Source organism: Struthio camelus, chromosome 1 (genome assembly GCF_040807025.1).
Source record: "Struthio camelus isolate bStrCam1 chromosome 1, bStrCam1.hap1, whole genome shotgun sequence".
Classification (NCBI taxonomy): Eukaryota; Metazoa; Chordata; class Aves; order Struthioniformes; family Struthionidae; genus Struthio; species Struthio camelus.
This window is the reverse complement of record NC_090942.1, coordinates 117,486,981-117,507,197: the sequence shown is the minus strand read 5'-3', so window position 1 is coordinate 117,507,197 and position 20,217 is coordinate 117,486,981. Positions and strand designations below refer to the sequence as shown.

At 38.7% G+C, this 20,217-nt stretch overlaps 1 protein-coding gene across 4 annotated transcripts in view; it reads left to right on the top strand.

The window, feature by feature from the left end:
• Positions 1-20,217, top strand: part of APP (amyloid beta precursor protein) — a 231,062-nt gene that overhangs the window by 46,999 nt on the left and 163,846 nt on the right. For all 4 annotated transcript variants that reach the window (XM_068911547.1, XM_068911542.1, XM_068911533.1 and 1 more), the window contains exon 2: positions 1,306-1,473. In XM_068911547.1, coding sequence (XP_068767648.1) covers positions 1,306-1,473 — 168 coding nt within the window. The remainder of the gene's footprint in view (positions 1-1,305; positions 1,474-20,217) is intronic.

Here is a 20,217-nt window from a genome sequence, read left to right as displayed (position 1 = left end):
TCATTCCCCTCTCAGCATCTTGAGATTGATTTCGGCAGTGCTGGGGATTAAGATGAGTTACGCGGTAGGATGCACTTTACACCCTGGGAAAGGATGGTTTTATAGTGTTTTTTTTTTTTTTTTTTAAACACAGGATGTTTGGCATCTCTTCCTATTTTTATGGAATCATAATACAGATTCTTGGGGTGGTTTCTGGTACTGATCAAAAGACCCACATATAAAAATAATGGAACAGAATCTTGAAGGTATTTAATTTCATAAAAATGCTTCATATGAATACAAAGTGTTTTGGGAAGGAATAACATCCAAATAAGGCAATTCTAAATAAGGCTCCACAGACCTTATTTCTGCTTTGCCCATGTATCATGCAGGTTTGCTATTTAAACCAACTTCAAGGTTTGTGGGAGGAGAGGGTTAATTAACTTTTCTTTATAAATGCACGTAGAAAGCTAATAGATGCTACAGAATCACATTCACTTCAGCAATTGCTGGAGGTAACATTGTTGTTTAACTCCTTACTCTTATATAGCACACAGGCATTTCAATAAGGGAAACACCTTGTGGTGTTGGGCAGGATCAAGACCTCACAGGCAGTGGACCTGTAGTAGGCAAGGAAGAGCACTTTAGGTAGTATATCTTAAGCTTATGTGTTACAGTGCTTATTTACATAGGTAATATTACTCTTAGAAATATGTTACTAAGAGTTAGACGTAACCCTTAGCGCTCCCACGTTGTTACTTCAACCACTGCACTTTAAGGTTCAATCGGAACAAAGCTTAGATGGAAGACTCTTTTAACCCGTTAGCTTTATAAGACATCTAAAATACAGCCTGCACTTTCAACAAGAAATGAACTAGAGATGGTCCTAAAAAAAAAAAAAAACAGAACAAAAACAAAACACAAAAATCAACATGCTATGGCATAACAAAATCTGAAGATGTAAATTCCTTTGGGTCAAAATATCTTATAGATGTGGGCTAAACATAGAACAACATATGCAACTGCAACATGATTACATAAATGTAACTTGTGTACTGGCACTGTGTGTGTGGGGGGGTCACTAATAATTAGGAAAAAGTAAGAAATTTTCTCAAGAGTTTCCTGTGTGGGTATGTGGAGTTTTTTATTTTTTGGTTGGTTTTTTTTTTGTGTGTCTCAAATCTGCCTGAATCAAATAATTTTTGTCTTTACTGCCACAAGTGGGTAAGCCTAGTGATTGATTTGGGTTTGTTTGGGCTGTTACTGCTTTGGGTGGACTGAAATGTCCATCACGAGTTTAAAACCTTCTTTTTGTTCTTCTTCCAGGTGCCTGCTGATGGAAATGCCGGATTGTTGGCAGAGCCTCAAATTGCCATGTTCTGTGGCAAACTCAATATGCACATGAATGTTCAGAATGGAAAATGGGAATCTGACCCATCTGGGACCAAGACCTGCATCAGAACTAAAGAAGGAATTCTGCAGTATTGCCAGGAAGTAAGTTTCTCGTCCAGAGAATAATTGTAGTAGTTTGTATTCTGAAGTATTCAAGTACAGGTGCTTGCTGGAGAGCTGAACCCATAGGGATCTTGCATTTCTCTTACCACTTTCTCCATTACCCTTTTATCCTTTTTAAAGAGGCTATCCCCAAAACCCATTAAAACATCTTCAAAAATTGGCTGCTGGGAGTCACTAGACTATTATTGGACAAGTTTGTCCCTCTGTCTTCTGCCCAGGGTGCATAATTCTGTTGGATGTATAGTGAGCTACTAGTTTATAAAGTATCTTGAATAAAGGTGAGGTGTTGGTTATTATTAAAGTACTCTTGTTCTTGCTGGGCTAATTTTGAAAGCGTCAGCTGTAATATGCCTTCTGTCATTGTACATGATGCTGAAATACCTTGGATCAGTCCAGAGCTTTTGGTCTCTGCCGCACACTGAACTGTTCAGAGCTTCTTAATAGAAAAAGCTTGCCCTACGATCAAGTCGCAATGAATGATTTCATATTTGAGAGCAGAAACTTACTATCCACTTGCTCATGTCCGAAGAACAGATTGTGTATCTAATTTTGTTTTGTCCCCATGCTGTGATAGTATGATAACCTTGTACCAGTGTGTGACAATTTGAAAAGAAAACGTGGATTTCATGCCATGAAACAAAAGGGCATGGCTTGAGTTGCTTTAATTCTTATGCCTTTTCATCTCCTCGCTGCCTTTTTTTCTTCTTTGTTTTTTTTTTTATTTTTTTTAGCTGAACTATTGCTTATTGCTAGAGCAGTAGCGGTCTTGCTTCCTAAATGTCAGACCAATTCCTGTGGAAAATGGCTCTCTCAAAAGCGAGATAATTCAATCTTCAGATCTCATCTCTCAATATCTTCATTTCAGTCCTCGGTCAGTTATTCTTTCTGTTTCTTCCAGTTGCTTTGTTCAGTTGTTACTGACTTCTGGTTTTACAATCAAGAATACTAATACTAAGGTGATGTATTTTTAGGAAGAAATTGTGATGAATGCTAAAATTGATACTTTATCAATAGCTTTGTGTTTTTACTGAGAGGGAAATTTTAAGGGAAACGTAATTTTTTTTTTTTGTTTAGCACTAACAAGACTAGCAAAAGTATTGGCAGGGTTTAAGAGGCTTCTAATTTTCCATTGTCTCCTTTGCATCATCTAAATAAAGTTTGTTTGTTCATAGTGAAAGGAGATGAAAATAGACGGTGAGTAAAACTCTGCAAAATAGTAAGGTTTTTTTTTTAAAGTTACAGAAGGAAATAAAGTCATTAAGAAACAATAGAAAGTTTGGACAATTTTAAGGCATAAGCCTTTAGTAGCTTAGTAATTCAGTTATGAATGCTGCTGATACTAAAGGATTCCAGAACAAACTGGGAACTGTAAAACTCAGGTGAATATCAGGTAATAATTTTGAAAAAATAGGGTGATATTCAAAAAAAAAAAAAACCATCAAGAAAATGAAGTGAAAAGGAAAGCAAAAGCAGTAAGAGGGTGGGCAGCCATATACTGATAGATGACAAAGGGAATATTAAGGGTTGTTACGATTCAACATAAAGAAAAAATTTCTTCACCGTGAGAGCAGCCAAAGCACTGATGCAGGCACCCAGGAAGGTTGCAAAATCTCCATCCTTGGAGATTTTTGGAACTGAGCCAGATGAGTCCCTGAGCAACCTGATCTGATTTTGAAGTTAGCCCTGCTTGGAGTGGGGGTTGGGGTTGGTCTAGATGATGTCTGTAGGTCCCTTTCAACCTAAACTCTTCTGAGAGTCTATGGAACTTTCTCCTGTCTGGAGAAATGGGCAGAGAGGGAGAGATGATCTGTTACCTCTTTTTTTTTTTTTTAAGAGAACACAAATATTTAAGCCCCAGTGTGATGTCTTGATTATGGCACTAAGTGACCGTTTCGTTAGCCTTATTTGTAGATCATCATGTTACAAATTTGGAGCACCTCCTCAACTTACCGTTAAAAGCATAGCTTAGGGGGTTTTGTCTTGTCCTGAGGCAAGCTGCTGGCCAGTGTGCTCCCTAAAAGTGGGGTAAACACCTTCTTATTTTTGGTTAGTGTAAATTACCATATTGGCTTAAGGCATGCAAGTGCCACTCTGTGCTTGGAGCACCACAGGTATTTACTTCATATCTCGGAGTTTGTAATCTGCATAGGCTTGGTGAAAGACAGCTAGGAAGGCGCAGGGTTGGTGTGTATGCTGAGACCTTCACCAGATCTTGTGGCTCAGCCACTGGAACAAGCTGTTGTCTTTTCCTCTGCTTTTGTTCCCAGGTCCTCAAGAGTTCCAGGAGTAACAGGTGAGTTAGGGAGGGTGCAAGGTAATTCTTACTGACCCCTAGCACGGCGAGCATGTGGTTAAGTGGCATGCTCTCATTAACTTCAGGGGAGGCAGGCATTTTGCTGTGGTATTTCAAATGCGGAGACCTGGCTAAAAACCCTTCCCTGTTGTGCTTCTCAGTAGGCTTTCTCTTTGTTCCTGGGAAGCTGCTGCTGTCCTGGCTGTCCTGCCCCGTCTTCTCTCTCTTCTGCTGAATTAATACAATATAAGCGGCTGTAGGACGCTGGTGGAAGAGGGGCAAGCTGATTGGGGACTTAACAGTATGTAGGAGCCCTGTGGGCTGTCTTTCTGAGCAGCTGGTTTGGGGGTGGGAGGTATCATATGAGTCTCTACTTTGTAACGTTAGCAAAAAATCTAGAAATAGATAACAAATATTCAGAAGGTCAGATATGCTGCGAGTGAGATGAAACTAAAAGCCACATTGCAACTGATTCAACCCTACAGAATGGAAAGAAATTTGGTTCTGACTGTTTTCCATAGTCTTCTCTGCTTTCCCTCACCCCTGTGGTCCTGTTTGTAACATGGGCTTTGGCTTTGGTCGTGAAGCAGTACTATTGCTTTGCTTCTGTTTAATTTTCCCGTTTCCTGATGGGAGAAATGGAAGAATCAGATAAAAGCACCTTCCAAAACCAGAGAGATGAATTTGAAGAGAAGTGCTAGTAAATGCAAGTCAGACTTGCTTGTCAGCCGCGTGGAACCTCCTTGTTGCTTAATGCTCCCAATGTGCTTTGTATCCAGGGGGTAACACATAAGCGAGACAGTTGTCCCCTTACCTTCTGCTGTTTACTTCGACTGCGAGATAGTGCTGTAATTGGGCCCAGGGAACTGGGCTGTAGGTATCAAGGTTAGTATGTGCTACCTCTTGCGCTGGAATAGTGTGCAGGGTATGCAGGTAAAATTTCCTTTTTGATTACTTTTGCCATATAAGATGTTTCCATCCCTTTTTGTCTCCTGTTTTTGCTGCTTTCTCTCCCAAATGAAGAACTGCTATTTCTTAAGGTGTGGTTTTTCTTGATGCAGGCAGAGACTAGGTGTGTATGCTCTGCCAATCAAGCAGGTAGGTAGTCATATGGAATCTGTTCTTCATGCTCCCTGGCCCTATGGCAACTTCCTTTCTTCTGTCTTGCTGGAGCAGCAGCTGTTAGTACCTCTCTGCTGAAGTATTGTGTTTTTTATTTTGTTTTTGCTTTATTTTTTCCTAACTCTGGGCAGAGCATTGAAATGACAGGAAGCAGACAATGGTAAAAGGTAAGATTTCCCTGGAATCTCTAATGAAAAATCTGTCCATCCTGTTCTACGTGTTCTTTGTCACAGGTACCTTGGATTGGCTCTGTGCCAAGCATTGTGATTATGGCTGTAACACAGGAGATGGTGATGCTCTACTGCAGTAGATCCTGAGAGAGGTAGCCTGTGTGGCTAGTTCCTCCTACATCAAGGAAAGACCAGAAAGGGTGTATAAAAAGGAGCCAACTGGGCAGAAACTCACAGGAGCAGGTGCAGTGGAGATTCTGCTCTGTGGCTCCTAGATGCTAAAATAAGACAAAGTTAGTAGCTTTTAGAAGGAAACTCCTGTTCATGCCCTGTTAACCCAAAGTGATACCCTCTGTAGCCTGTAGCTTTGTTTTTTTCCATGAAGATATCGTTTTTAAAAAAAAAAGAAAAGAAAAGGAAAAAACCCTCTTTCAGCAGAACTTGTGATAGATGCATTCCTCTGTCTCTTTATACATTGCTTTAAGAGCCCTTTCCTTTTCCATACAAGGGCAGACATGTGGTTGCTGATTAGAGCACATGGCTGGAAGGTATATGGAGTACAGCAAGATGTATGTTTCTTGCAGGGAAGACTTAACAAGGAGCTGCGTATCTCCTCCTTGAGCTTGTCATTGCTGTCCCTCCTTGTCTGTTGCCAGTAGAGGTGGGTTTTGAAGTCTTAATACAGGAAGTATCAGTAGCATTGCAGGGGCAGAAAAGGAGGAGCAAGTAGTAAGTAGAACCACCTACATGTTTTAAAGATATATGTCACTTGTTGCCTCTCTTTTGAGTGGGAGCTCAGTGCAGCCAGGGAACTATTTGGATTTGTATTTGAACAATGCATCACATAGTTTAAGGATGACAAAGCTCATACCATACATTGCTTATTTGAAAGGAAGTGGAAGATGCTTGAACGCCACCATCTAATTTTCCTGAATTCAGTTAAACTCTGCTACTGGAGTAACAAGAAGTAGTTCTGGAAGCAGAATACATTGATCTTTTCTGGCTTAAGTTCTGCACGTTCTGTGTGTGTGTGTGTGTTTTTTTTTAAGGCAGGGCAGACTAAATAAAACTGTGTTTATTGAGGAGATAGCAACCTAATACGGTTTATTTTTCTTCTTTAAATACTTGCAGAAAAATCAAGCTTTCTTGCATTTCAGTGGAATAAGACACTGTTTAGAGAAGTAAAATTTACTAGTGATATCTTTTAATCTCAGACTAAGTAAAAGGACATGGCCCTGATCTGTGTGCGACTGTCAAATGCAGGTGCTGCAGGCAACAGAGCAATGTTGATTCAAATTGCATTAATGTAAATAGGATGGTTACACCTGTGTATGTGCCAAAACGGTTAACATGTTGTGAGCGACCTAGCTGACACTTCAAATCAAGCCATTAGTCAATCTAGTCCTGTTGTTGACACTGTGCAGTACCAGCTGCTTTGGAGGGATGTTGAAGAAGCCGGGTTTCTACCATTGCAATTGCTGCATAACTAGGCCCCTGGGGAAAGTTTTCCTCCTAACAGCTGCTAATTGGAGGTTAGTTTATGTCATAAAACATGTGGGGACAGCTGCTCCTGGTTTTGTGCTTTTCGTTGTTTTTTGTGGGAGAAACTATGTACCCCCCCCCCCCCAGCACATTTATTATTGAAGGACAGTGCATTTCAGAACGGGTTGTTGTGCTCGGACCAGGCAGCTGCTTGTCTTGCTAAACTGTTTTCATAAAATTGGTGTAGAACATGCCCTTTGGCAAAGTACGTATTTATAGTTACATGAGTATGCGGAGTAGAAAGTTAATTTAGGTGGGTTCATTTCCCTATTTAAAGGGAATGAGGGTTCAGGTGAAAGATATTGGTGTACATTTTATTATACTAGCAATTTTGAACAGCTACTATGTGCTGAATTTTGTTTCTAGTAATTAGGGTACACTGTAAAAGTTACTCGAAGGGCTGAAAGTGTTTTGCTGTCTGTGCTAAACTCAATGTCCAAAATTTGTTTTTTAAAAACAGCACTCATTGCTGGCAAGAAATTAATTTTGTGTAGTACATGTGTATCTTTTCCCCACTCCTCCTGCTTGGCTTTGTTTGGAGGTGCTCGTTTCCATTGTTTAGTATGCACAGAGTAGAATAATTCTTTCCCATTCTGTTCAAAAGATTATTTTTCAAGAACAAACCAAAAACACAGTAAAATTAGTTTGGGTCTGGATATCAGTTGTATTATTGAGTGGGTGGAATGTAAACCTGGGAGCCTGGAGATCGAGTTGTGACCCGTAATCAGCAACTGGCTCGCTGCAGCATCTTTGGGTTGTTGCTTAGAATCTTTCAGACACAGAGTATTGCTGTTGGCTTTAGCAGAAGTTACACCTGGTCTCTCTGAAACCAAGGAACTGCTTGGTTTCTTCTGTGAAGTCATGACGTTTCTCTGCTTATTTCTTATGAACCATCAAGATGCATGAATATGTTACATCAAAGGTGTATTTTATGTAGAAGTTCTCCCATAAAAAATGAATTGTAAATGCATACTGCTGTATTTTAACACTATTTCTTTGCATTATGTGGAGCAGAAAAGAGTAGGGACAATTCAGACAACAGATAGTTCATTGAAACTGTTGACAGAATGGTGTTGACATTTCTAATTTCTTATCATAATACTTCCAAAAAAGCTATTGTTGTCATATGCTCTAATTTTCTGTATTTATACCACATGTTTAGGTAGGTTGCTGATGAAACTCAAAGCAACTTCTAAGCTACATCTAGTACAACCTGTAATGTGACAATAATAGCACATTACTTAACCCCACAACCTCCTGCATCAAAATAGTCTTCACGGGACCCCTTTCATTTTTGACGGACCGAAGGGGTGATCAAGTACCGCCTCTTACCTTTGTTCAATTTACTTGTTGGATTCCCTGCCAGCACTGTTTCCGATAATCCTTCTGTTCTTGTTGCCCTGAGGCTGACTCATTCCAAAACTAGGCGGACAGGACTGATGGTAGCAGTCTCCTCTCTCTCTATTCTTTACCCTTGTCACAAGCTTCAACAAACTCTTTAATAAATCTTTAGAACAGCCAGGAGTGCTGGTGACTTTAAGTTTGGTCTTTTCTTGTAAGAAGGGAGTTGAACAGAGATGCAGTGAAAATAGTGTTGCTCCTTACATAACAGCATCTCTCCATGTTAGCTTGTCACCTTCATCCTAATGAAAATTGTTGTTTTTATCTGAGCTGCATAATGTACTCTTTCCAGTTTCTCAAACAAAATAGCCACTGTATTGAAGAAAATGATTTTAAACCTGCACTGTTCAGCAGCTTAGAAAGTTTTCCGCGGTGCAAAATATATGGCTACCTATTCAGAGAAAAATCATGGAAAAAGTACAGATTTTTGGCAGCATAGACTGTCCTCAAATGAAATTTGCAAAGAAAATGTGTTGATATATTTTGAGATGGGCACAGTCATACCTAAAAGTTTGGGAGAACAGCATCTTAGCACTCTATCTTGATTGTTATGAGGTCTGTTATTTTACTTAAACTTTGGTCCACAAAAAATCCTTTAACCTCGCTTGCTTCAGTGAAGACTTAGTAGACCCTGCGTTTCTTAAAGCTACTGGTGGCATATTTATCCTGCAATTATTCTTCAGTATATTCACAGTATAACTCCTTTAAGAAGGAAGGAGTTTTTTAGTTCAAATTGAATGACGGATTAAAACCTGGAGCATTTGCTGCAATATACTACATTCCTTTCTTTATTATTAATAAAAAGCTTTCCCCGTCTTTCCCCCACAGACTTTATTATGTCACAAAAAGAGAAAATGTAAAACATCAGAATCTCAATATGCTCTATTGCTTTTATGATAAATTGCCCAAGTCTTTTTAAAGTAGCATGTTCTTCTTGGGAAGGGAGGATACTTTTACTTTGAGGCTGAGGAAAAGAGGATGGAATGGGAGAGGATTATCTGTGTAAATATATATTTAGGTAAATCCATACTGCAGTGTTTAATGGTGCTGTTCTGCTGCATTTTCCCCTACATTAATTTTGAATTTCACAGATTTGATAGCTCAGATGAATGATTCAACTTAATCTCTAAGTCCAAGTGGCATAGAGTTTGTGCCAGAGTAAGATGAGATGATTATGTTGCTTTCTTCTGTCCTCAAAAATATACGGATAAGATAGGATATATGCTGGATCCGTATAATATACGGATATACGCTGGATAGTGCTGTTGCCTTTTCAGTTCATAGTTGAACTAGCAGACGACCGCTTAGCACATGATCAGATGGTGAAAGACATCTACTGAACTGAAGGTTTAAAAGACGAGAAGAAAACATTGTACATCGTTTGGCAGTGTGCTGTTGTTCATGCTGATGGCTTGCTCCCTAAGGTTACAAAGGAGCCTGCTTACCACACTGGCACAGAGCCTCTCTGCACACCTAGGGAAGGGAGTGAAGCTCGGCTGGCCCAACTCTTGGCCTTACCAAGCCCCAGAAACTTTCTGAGAGGGCTATGTAGTGCTGGATGTGATTTGCAGAGGTGTTACCTCTGCATCTGTGGTGTTGCACAGAAGGCCCTAATGGTGACAGCAAGGTAGAACTCTACTGCTGTTTTTCCCTATTCTTTTTTCCTTTTTGTATATAGCATTATTATAGTATTCTGTATGATGTCTGCTGTTTAAAGGTAGAGATGCAAATCCCCCTGCGTTTTACCCTGTGTCACGCTGAGATGGTCTGATAGCAACTGTTCCTCCAATAAATAACACTGGAAGCGTAAGAGACACTGGGCATAAAGTGTAAAGATTACCTTAAGTAAATAAAAATCTATTATATCTATACAGCTGTTAGATTTTAGCTCTTTTCAGAAGGAAACGCCCGTTCTTTTGGACAGAATTGTCTGAAAGGGTGGAGGAAGAGACGGACTGTGGAGCACGGATGCTTTTTCATCTGGCACAAATGTATTCCAGTTTCAAAAGAAATAATCGTGGGTCTCCTTTGACTCCTGAGAGTTCCTACTGTGATACACTTATTCTCCTCCCTCCCTCACCATGTGTGTGTTTTGGCCGGGGGAGGGGGAAGAGTGCATGTTTTTAGAAGTAGGTCAGTTCTGTGATCCGGCTCCTCTACTGGCTCTTGGAGAAGTGACGGCACTGAATGGTCAAGAGCCAGAATAAGGCAGGATCGTGCCTCAACAACGTCAGATCTGCAACTGATTAAAGGGACTGAAACCACCACTGTAGCATCTCTAACTGTAGATGGATGGGTACAAGTGCAATTCCTTCTTGGGACTGGTGCTTGTAAGAGTTGAGGCTACTTACAGATGTGTGGGCTGGGTGTGTGGTTTTTTTTTGTTTGTTTTGGTTTTGTGCAAGTGTCCAGGGACTTGGTTCTTGCTGGTCCTCATTCAGTGAGTTGTGTGGCATCCTGTGTTTTTGGGGTCATCCTCATCCATTATAGATGGCTCTGTAGCTTTCCTCTGCTGTACTCATAGCTTTCTCCTGTGGTGACTGTGTTCCTCTTTTTTGTTTAGTGGATTTTTTTTCGCCTTTGCCTATGTATTTTGAAGTGCTTAGAAATCAGAAATATTCTTAAGAGATCTGCTAATTTCCCTCTAGTAGTACCTATGAAATTGTTTAGTAACAGACAGTGGGCTGATGTGTCTAGGCTGATGGCACTGAATTGGTCCCTGCTCAGAAATCTGTCTTTGCAAGGAAAAGGGAAAGATGCATTATGCATATGTTTTCAGTTGTCAGTTTTGCAGGCAATCAAAAAAGGGAGAGAAGGACAGTTTCTCTCCTTCTTTAGCTTTGAAGCTGTCAGGAAGTTGATGCTTTCTTTAATTTACAGCAGAGTGGTGCCCCAGTGTTGAATGGGAGGAAATACTTCTTGATTTCTGGGACATTCCACTTTTTTCCAAGTGGTTTATTACCATCACTTTATAATCCATGCTGTGACATTATCTTCTGGTTAGCATTTAACCCATTCAGATTATGATATGGTACTGTACTGAATGCCCGTTTTAATCCTCCAAGTGCCATAAAGCTCTGTTAATTAATCGAAAGTCCCACTGATTATGTATTTTGATGTATTTATTTATGCTCCTTAAATAATATTGTTCTAGATGGTAGTAGATTAATTATAATATGTTCATATAATCATGGACAAGTTTCTGAATATCTGGCCAACTATTGATTGCTTCATCCTCCTTTTCCCATATAAATGCAACATAGTCTTTCATAGTTTTTACAGAATTTTGGTTGTTAAAAGCTCATTTTTGACTGGAGTGAAGATTTCTGTCAAGGGCTGTTTCCTGCAAATTTTTGGTGTTTGAGAGGTGAGGGTTTCCTTTTAGATCTGTAAAAGCTCTTGGGGGCCTTTGTCTTAACGCTGAGACTGAGAGCAGAGCATTGGATTTAAGGTTCCCAAGACAATTCCAAATTGCTATAACGTCTTGGGGTAAGTCCTTGCTCGGGGAAGGGAAAATGTCCTTCTCTTAGCTAAGTAACATCTTTCTAGTATAAGCTCCTACATCCTATTTGAAAGACATGTAACAATAGCTATTAAAACATTAACTTTGTATTTAATGGGTGGTGACAACTGTTGCTTATATTAACACATAAAAAATGTAATCCGCAAGAGTAGGTTACTTGCGAAGTAATGACAGTAGCATGTTTTAAAGTATGATACTTTCCTCTGTTCTAGTACAAATATTGAAATGTGATACTGTTAATCTGGCATGAGAAAATACAATCTGATACAAACTCTTTTTCTTGCCAGTATAGTTTCTCTTTCTATAAATATCATTGTAGGTCAGAAAAGAATTGACCCTGTAGCTATTTATCACTATGCAAGATGTCGAATTCCAGCTGCTTGAAGAAACAGTGTAATGTTTCAGTAAGACTACAAAGTGGTTTTATAATCTAGTGAAATGAAGTCTGATTTATTTGGCTCATGTCCTGAGTCATATGTCTCTTCTTGAAAAGCAGTGATAACTAAGCATTTATAAAACTCCTAACTACTTCCGCTCATCTCTTACTTCTTCCGTTTGCTTCTCTGAAGGCAACTCTGCCAAAGAGTTGTGGTTAATAAATGGCTGCTTTGGCAACTTCTTACGTTCAGCTTCTGAACATGGGTAACTTATCCTTTTTTTTGATGCAGTATCAAGACCCTTTACTGTTTTTACTTTATCTTGTTGTGAACCTCTTCTCAGTTTATAGAAATTGTAAATCTGAATTTGATTTTGAGTATTTCTTCAAAACTCTTTGAAACTGTTGGAGCTAACATTGTCCGAGTTCTCACACAGCTTGGCAAGTTTGTACACCCCATCTAAGGGGAGAAAGCAGTGAAGGATCTTTCAAGAAACAGAAATTACATTTATGCTTCTAACCAGAGACCTAAGGGAAGTTGAAAAGACTGATATTAAAGTTGAATTTGTGATTCCATGTAAGTTAATATGTAAATAATGCTTTTTAGTATTTTAGCGGAGATTCTCTCAGAAGCACTAGTTTTGAACTATGACTCAAAACACATTAGTGGACGTGCTAATAATGAGTTGTTGATGACTGAAAGATGCTTTTTTAGGACTTCAGTACCAGTATAGATCAGAGCCGCTAAGCTGTGCAGCAGCGTTATGTTTTGCTATTACCTTTTAATTCCTCTGCCGCCAGTGTTTCTTATGAGAGCACCAGTGGGGTTTGGAGTTTGGAACAACAGGGAACTGTGCCACTGCCGTGAAAAGTCTCCTGTATTTATCCAAATTCAAAGTTTCTGAATATCCCGACTTCTGCATGCTCTAAATTATGGCAACTTTAGTTGCTGTTGCTTAAGATATATAGAAAGAACAAGCACTCTCTCCTAAGAGCTAATTTTAGAGTTTCTTATAAAATTTAATGGTTAGAAGTGCTATTAGAGAGCAGCTTAGCAGAAACATTGAACATAACTAATACGTGCTGCTGAAAGTCAGTTTTGTTTCTCCTCCCCCTCATTTCTGCTCTGCCAGAATTTAGCATATGTCTGCTCCTGTAATAAGGAAATTCAGGGAGCTGAACTGGCACAAAGCTGACCTCTGCACCACAAAAAAAAAAAAAAGAAAAAAAAGTTTGTCTCGGAACTAGCTCACTGAGGATCAGATGAGCAGCAGTGTTAACTCCAAAGAGGCGGAAGGGGAGAGCAGGACCTTCCCTTTCGGCTGGCTAGCAGTCACGGATTGGCTTTGCTACGCTGTTTGAACCATCCATGCAGGATAAACTTCTTAGATATTTCTGAAAGCAGTACAACTTTCTGCTTCTTAGTTCTGTGTGTTTTCAAAAGAGCATGTAGAGCATGTCCAGTTAATCCCTGACTTTTCTCAGCAAGTCTTATCTGGCAATAGACAGCATGAACAATTTAAATGGGAAAACATTTTTGATGTAGTTGGAGCTAGAAGGTGGATGTTAAATCAAGCCTATAATGAAGAACAGGCCACGTTTTGATCAGTTATGCAAATGTGGCTCCATAATTTAATTTAGGGCAGTGGTAACAAGAGGAAATGAAGAGTAATGGATTCAAAATACCAAAATCTGTGCAGAAAGAGAGGAGAAAGAAAGTGAAGATAAAGAACAAAGCTGGCATTTTTAGACAGGATGATGATGGTAGGGAGGACAGAGGAGAACTGGCAGATGCATGAAAGATTGAGCAATTGGATGTAATACAGCCGTATCCTTGTAGTGGCGAGCTAATCTGAAATTTAGGTTTCTTAGGTTGGTTATTAAACACTTTCTGTGGGGCTGCCATATAGTGGTAACTCCAGTCCAGTATATTGTTTCACTTACATGTATACTAAACGGTTAAAGCTTATCTCTGAAACAGTTATTCTGCTAAACAACAAAAACTGTTAAGCCACAGAGTGCAGTAATAAAGTAGATTGCATGGTTACATAATCCTGAAGATAAGAGCGCTTAAAAAGTTTTGTTTTACTTTTTTATTTATTTCTGAAAGGTGTAGTAGAAGTATAGGTGCAGTTCCGCAAGGCCAGAAGTAATTGCCTTTCCCATGATCAGCCAAGACAATATGGTTGTTAAGGATTTTCTTTCTTGTTTCTTTCTCATCAGTTTGAAAATCCTTTCCATTAAGTAGTACTTGGTGGGAATGGGCAAACTTGGTATTTTTTTAATTCAGTCCAGTTCAGTAGGAGAAGGGGTGCCAAAGATCACTTGAAATTAAATATATTATTTGCCACTCTTACTGTGATGCAAAAATGAAAGTAGAAACAGGTGGTAAATATCATACTTTTAGTATTAAGTTCTTTCTGGATCTTGAGAAATTGGCAAATTTGAGGAGCATGCAAGCACAGAAATATGATTTAATTGTATTGCTGCAACTTGAGTTGAGATTACCTTAATGCCTCTATCAAAATGACTCCAAAAGTACCTGCTTATGCAGCAATTGATAGAAAAAGTATATTTTCCTGCTTGGCTACAGTTCAGAACACTAGTCTGTGAAATACGGTTTTAATGCACCGTTTTGATGATGAAGGGCAAGCGAGTTTGATGCTAAAGGTTGAGTTTGATAGTACTTCTGAAATCATGCTTAAGACCCTTTCCTATTATTCTTTCCTTGAAGCCTTTGATGGGCTTTCCTACACAGAATGGTTTATGCTCATTGAGATAGTTTGAGCTTCTTTAAATGCGGCCACAACAATTGTATGTTAGTTAATTACCTCAAGCAACTAGTCAATTGAGAAGTTGTTACGCACCAAACAAGAAGTGATGGTAGACTGTATCAACACCTTTTGTCGGTCAGCGTAATAGGCATGTGGTATCATCTGCTGGGCATTCATCGCTTCTATATTCTTAGCTTCAAAATTGGAAACACTAATTCTGCATCGTATTGAAACACTTTTTTCCTCCTGGCAGTAAGAGTAAAGTAACTGAGGTTTTTCATATGCTATTTTCTCTGTGAAAGTTATTTGTATATCTGCCTTGTAGGGTTCTATTAGAAGAAACTATTTTTAATTGATGCAAAAAGGCACTGATTCCCAACACAGAATTAAATGTCTGCTTAGGCAGGGAGAGGACTAACACATCAAACCTTCTCTCTAAATTGATTTTCTTAAAGAATATGTAAAGAGCATTTAATCAAAGTCGTATTTTCCTTCCTGACTTTTAATGTTACCATAGCATTAGCTCAGCATATCTTAAAAAAATAACAGCAACGCATAATACTCCAGCCTGGTAGGAAACGAACCAACTAAAGAGTGCCAGCAGTTGGAATGACTGAACTTTCCATCTGAAGACTAAGTCTCCTTAACACAGTAGAGAGCTTTCTTCATGGTCATGTCTTTGGAGATTGTATCTCAGTGTGAATGGGATCCAAGCTTCAAAAGAAATGAAATGCTATTGCAAACCTCATTATTTTCCCCTTCGAGGGCAAACTGCTCCACAGGTTTGAAACATGTGAAAAGTTCAGCTATTTGTATAGAGTGAAATGGGTGCTAATCTCTGAAATGGTAGATGTCTTGTCTCCTCGCCCAGTGCCCATAAACACATGTGCATGCACACGCACGTGCCCGCACACGCACATGCCCGCACACACATGCGAACACTTGAAGATGGTAGAAATTGTTTTTGTATCATGTTTTAGGGTTGCCCTACAGAACTAGTATAGTTTAGATTTTAACTAATAGAGCAGGTCACATCAGGTAGTAATGAGAGCTTGGCAAGCAGCTGTGGCACAGTGTCAGTAACCTCTTTGCAGGTAGTCATGTTAAGTAGACTTCATATTTTTGCTTCATGTTGAAAGCTTGATTCCTACATACGTGGCCTGAGAATTTGTAGTGAAATTTGTCCTTTAGACCCTGCAACCATGTCCAGTTGAGGTGGATCCTGGCTGTCAGGCTGGGCGTCTGCCCGTCCTGTGAGCAGGCTGGGAGGTCTGCTGGTGAGACAAAGGATGCAGAGAAGATTCTTGACTGGCATGTTCCGACTGTGCAGTATTTTGGCCTGGAAAGTGGATGTAAGATTGCAGTCCTTCTCATTCTCTTTTAAAGTTCGGGATTGTCAGATCTGAGGAGACTCATGCTTGACTTGGATCTCAAGTTTATTTTAATGTTCTCTCTACTCAGCATGCCTCTGAATGCTTAGAAATATACGTTTCAAGTCTACTGGAGAATAGGATCTTACGTATTTTTTTTATCACAGAGTTGTGTTGATAATGATTTGACTTGATGTTATGCTACAACAGTGTTCTTCTATATGGATTAACATAAATTTGGCCAACTGAATTATTGGGATCCCAATTTGAAGTGCCTCTAGTTTCTCTCTTTGGCAACCACGTGCCTCCTCTGAATCCCCTTGAGGTTGATCTTTTGTAGGGAAAAAAAAAAAAAAAAAGCTTTTTTTCCATTCATCTAGCTTTCTCTAAGTTGATGGATTCAGTTATTCTGTTAGAGAAGCCAGTGTTAGGGTTCCCGTTGACTTCAATGGAACATGCAATACAAGGCATCAATAAAAATGTTCTGCCATCTGTGCAGGAACAGACTGCTGTAGGAAGAACACTGGCAAGAAAATGTTCAGATCCCTTTTTTGATAGGGGATAGAGTACCAAGACAGACTGCTCTTTGATTTGTATATCTCTGAGTTGTATATGTCTTCCGTTAAATGGACAGATGCATATAGACAACCCAAAGACTGGGAACTTCAATGGAAATCTAGAATCAATGCTTATATTAAGGATATGAAGTTATGCTAATTTATGAAGAGCCTCTGCCTTTGTCGCATCTATGAGTTTCAAGTAGCTGACTCTGCAACACGTTTTTTTGTTTTGTTTAAGCAATGAATGAATGAAAAACCTAACTTAAAGCTTTGGCCCCCATCCTTTCTTGTGCTGTGTAAACAACTTCAAGACTCTGAGTAATGGAACTTGCTCTGAGTATGTGGTAGTGGAAGGTGGCTTTTAGGAGCTGACAGACTCCATGTCATGTGTTCTAGCTACAGTAAAATCACTAAGCCACATGAGTCTGTTGTGTTAATGAAGTAACAGAAGGTGATCCACTGTTATGTGGATTTTTACTGTGAAGGGAGGAAAACAAGATCTTTGAGTCTTACTAATAAAGAGCACGAACTGAGTGTTAGTCAACTGCATTGCCCTAGCCTGGAAGACGCTGTACGTGTACATTTGTTTCATATTCATGGCTAAATTGAGTCTGCAACTACAGACATTCTCTCTGTGTGTATGTATATGTATAAATATATATATAATGCATCTAAAGTGGAACATTTGATTAAAAGGTTTCTCAAGAGACCGAAAAGAGCAGGAAGAAATAACTAACAATTCTTACTAATTTTTGAGTTCGTGCAAATTAGACACTTGGAGCATATGGTACACTGAACTTCTTGACAGTGGGAACTGAAGATTTGCAGATGCGATGTTCTAGTGAAAACTGCATAAGCACTTGGCATCAGGATTTCCATGTGCTTGAGTTAGGGTGTTAAGCAAACAAAAGATTAGCCTGTAAAACTGATGCCTGACTTCATGACAGTATAATTTTGGAGAACGTAGAGGGAGAACTGTGCTCATTAGGCATCTGCCCTCAAAAGCTTGAACCCTTAGTTGAACTGAAGCTGACAGTTTGCTGATCAGCCTACTTTACCAAAAATTGTCTCAGTCTGACAGAGATAAGTGGAAACAAGGATCTTAAGTGGGGGATATACTGGTGTCTTAGACAAGAAGGCTTATTTTCCCTTTAAGCGTTATAGTAAGGTTATTTGTTTTCCAACTCTATGAATGTGTCCCTTGAAGGAAAAAAAGGGCTGTTATCTTTTTGTAGGGGAGAGGGAATATCTGAAATTGCTGTTTTGTATTTGCTCTGTGTATGTTTATGACACGAAAGTGTCTTATGACAGTAGAACTTGAGGTGAAGCCTCTTTGATCAGAGAAGTAATGAATTTATTTTAACAAAGTCACAGCTGAAATACCTGCAGTTGAGAGGAGAAATTATTTTTCCATGAAACTTTCCTTTTTTTTTTTTTTAATACCTTTTTCCTCTTGGTTACTAACGTTTTGTGGAAGGATGTCTTTATCAAACTGCAGTGGTGTCTACCTTATCTTTTATTATCCGTTTTCCAACTTCTCCATTTATAAATTTTTTTGGAATAGACAATTTTGAAAACATATATTCAACTTTTTTTATATACTTACTTGTTTTAGAAACTGAACATTTCTTTAGATTGTTAGTTTGGGTTTGTTTTTCCATTTTCTTTCTGACTTGAAAGACACTGGTTATGTGGAAATCACAAACAGCGGTGACTAAAAAATAATAATTAAAAAAACCCTATAAAAACGGTTTTCTGAAAATATCCCTACTTCAAAACTGAATATATGAAGCAAATACAAATATCGTGGACGTTTTGTGCTCTCCTAAAGGCTGTTTCTAAGCATAGTTTGTTTTTGTTTATATTTTTTGGGGAGGAGAATGATGGATCTCTTGACAAGCATCTACATCATAATTTTCAAACGAAGAACAGCCCTTCTTTCACTTTGAAGTATAATGTGAGCTTAAATCCTGAGTAAGTCCGTGCGTATCTGATCAGACTAGAGTGTGTGTGTTCAGTTTATTTTGCTTCCAGACTGTGACAGGATATACTACAATACGCTATATATGTTTTGGAGCTCTGTTATGTTATTGTATCTAATCCCCTATCTGAAACAGACTCATGTGAAACGTAAAACAGTAAATAAGCTTCTGCTTTACTAGTTGCTCCACATCACGTTTCTCTTGAATAAATAAGGCTTAATAGGTACACAGTGACAAATTTTCTATACATGGGCTTTGATGGTAAACTTTCTTTAATCTAAGATATCGTTAGTATCAAGAATAGATGAATAAATGCCTGATCTGTCTTGATCCTGTGTTCTTCTTTAGGTTACTGTCTTGAGTGCAGTTTGCAGGTAGGAAGACTATATGTGTGCAAGAGGGTGATGAGACAGTTACCAGTACTATGAACCAAGTGTTATGAGAAATACTAGAAAATTTGGCCCCCCCAAAAGCCATAAATGTATATGTTTATGAAGAAAAATATGATTTGTTTAGGAAGTAAAATATTCTATATGTACATAAAATATTCTGTCTGTGTGTATATGTATGTATTTATAAAATGTGTTATGTATAGTAACTATCTCAGGTACAAAAGTAAGACTGTAGCAGAATAGTGCTGTTTGATAAAATAGTGTCGTTCTAGACAGTGTCCTATACCCTATTGGGGTAATTCACTCTAGGAATCACGTTTTAAAGGACCAATACAAGACATGAGGCTCTGTGCTGTCAGTAAATAAGAAATGTTACTGATTTGAATGTTTTCTGCAGGTGTGCTCACTTTTCCTCATTTTAAACTGAATTTTTTCAAGGTAAAAGCATCTCTTAAAATATCATGCAGTGTGATTATTTGTGGGTTGAGTATTTCTCAGATTTTTTTCTATATCCCTTTCACTGCAGCCCTAGACCAAGCTGAATGCGTGATGTTCATGTATTGTGAATGTTGGAGTGTAACCACTGTTTCAGAGTTAGAATATGACATTGTATGACTTTACATTCTAGATACTGGATTCTGAAGTTGCTTTCCTAAAAAAGGAAATCATAGCCTCATTTCCCTCTTGGGGTATGCATGCAACTGAATCTAGGCTCTTAGATTAATAAATTACCCTTTGGCTAGTTCTGCAGTAAACTCAAGAATGCATAAATTAATTAGATTATTAAAAAAAGGTCCCCAGGTCTGTTACTTTTTGACAGTTCTTGCATGGCCCCGAGGAGAACTTTGACATAAAGTAGGTCATTTTGTAAGCAATGGAACTTGGAATAGATGAATAAAGAGCAGTTATGTTTTTTCCAAGTGTATTTTCATAGATTTTTGTGCTGCCATTTAGATATGTTTTATACTGTGATCTACTCAACAAACGTAACTGCATCTCAGTTATCACACGTTTTCCCAGTTGACAGAAGGGAATGGGGTTTATTTAGATGAAGCCTGTGAAAATAATTCAGGTAGGTAGTTTGATTATCTTAAATGTGAAGTATAGGCCATTAATATCAGAGTGTTTTTTCAAAGTCTGAGAAATTATAACTTTCTGCATGTAGTGATTTCTGCAGTACCAGTAAATTGTTAGTTTTATATATTCAGAAGGAGACTC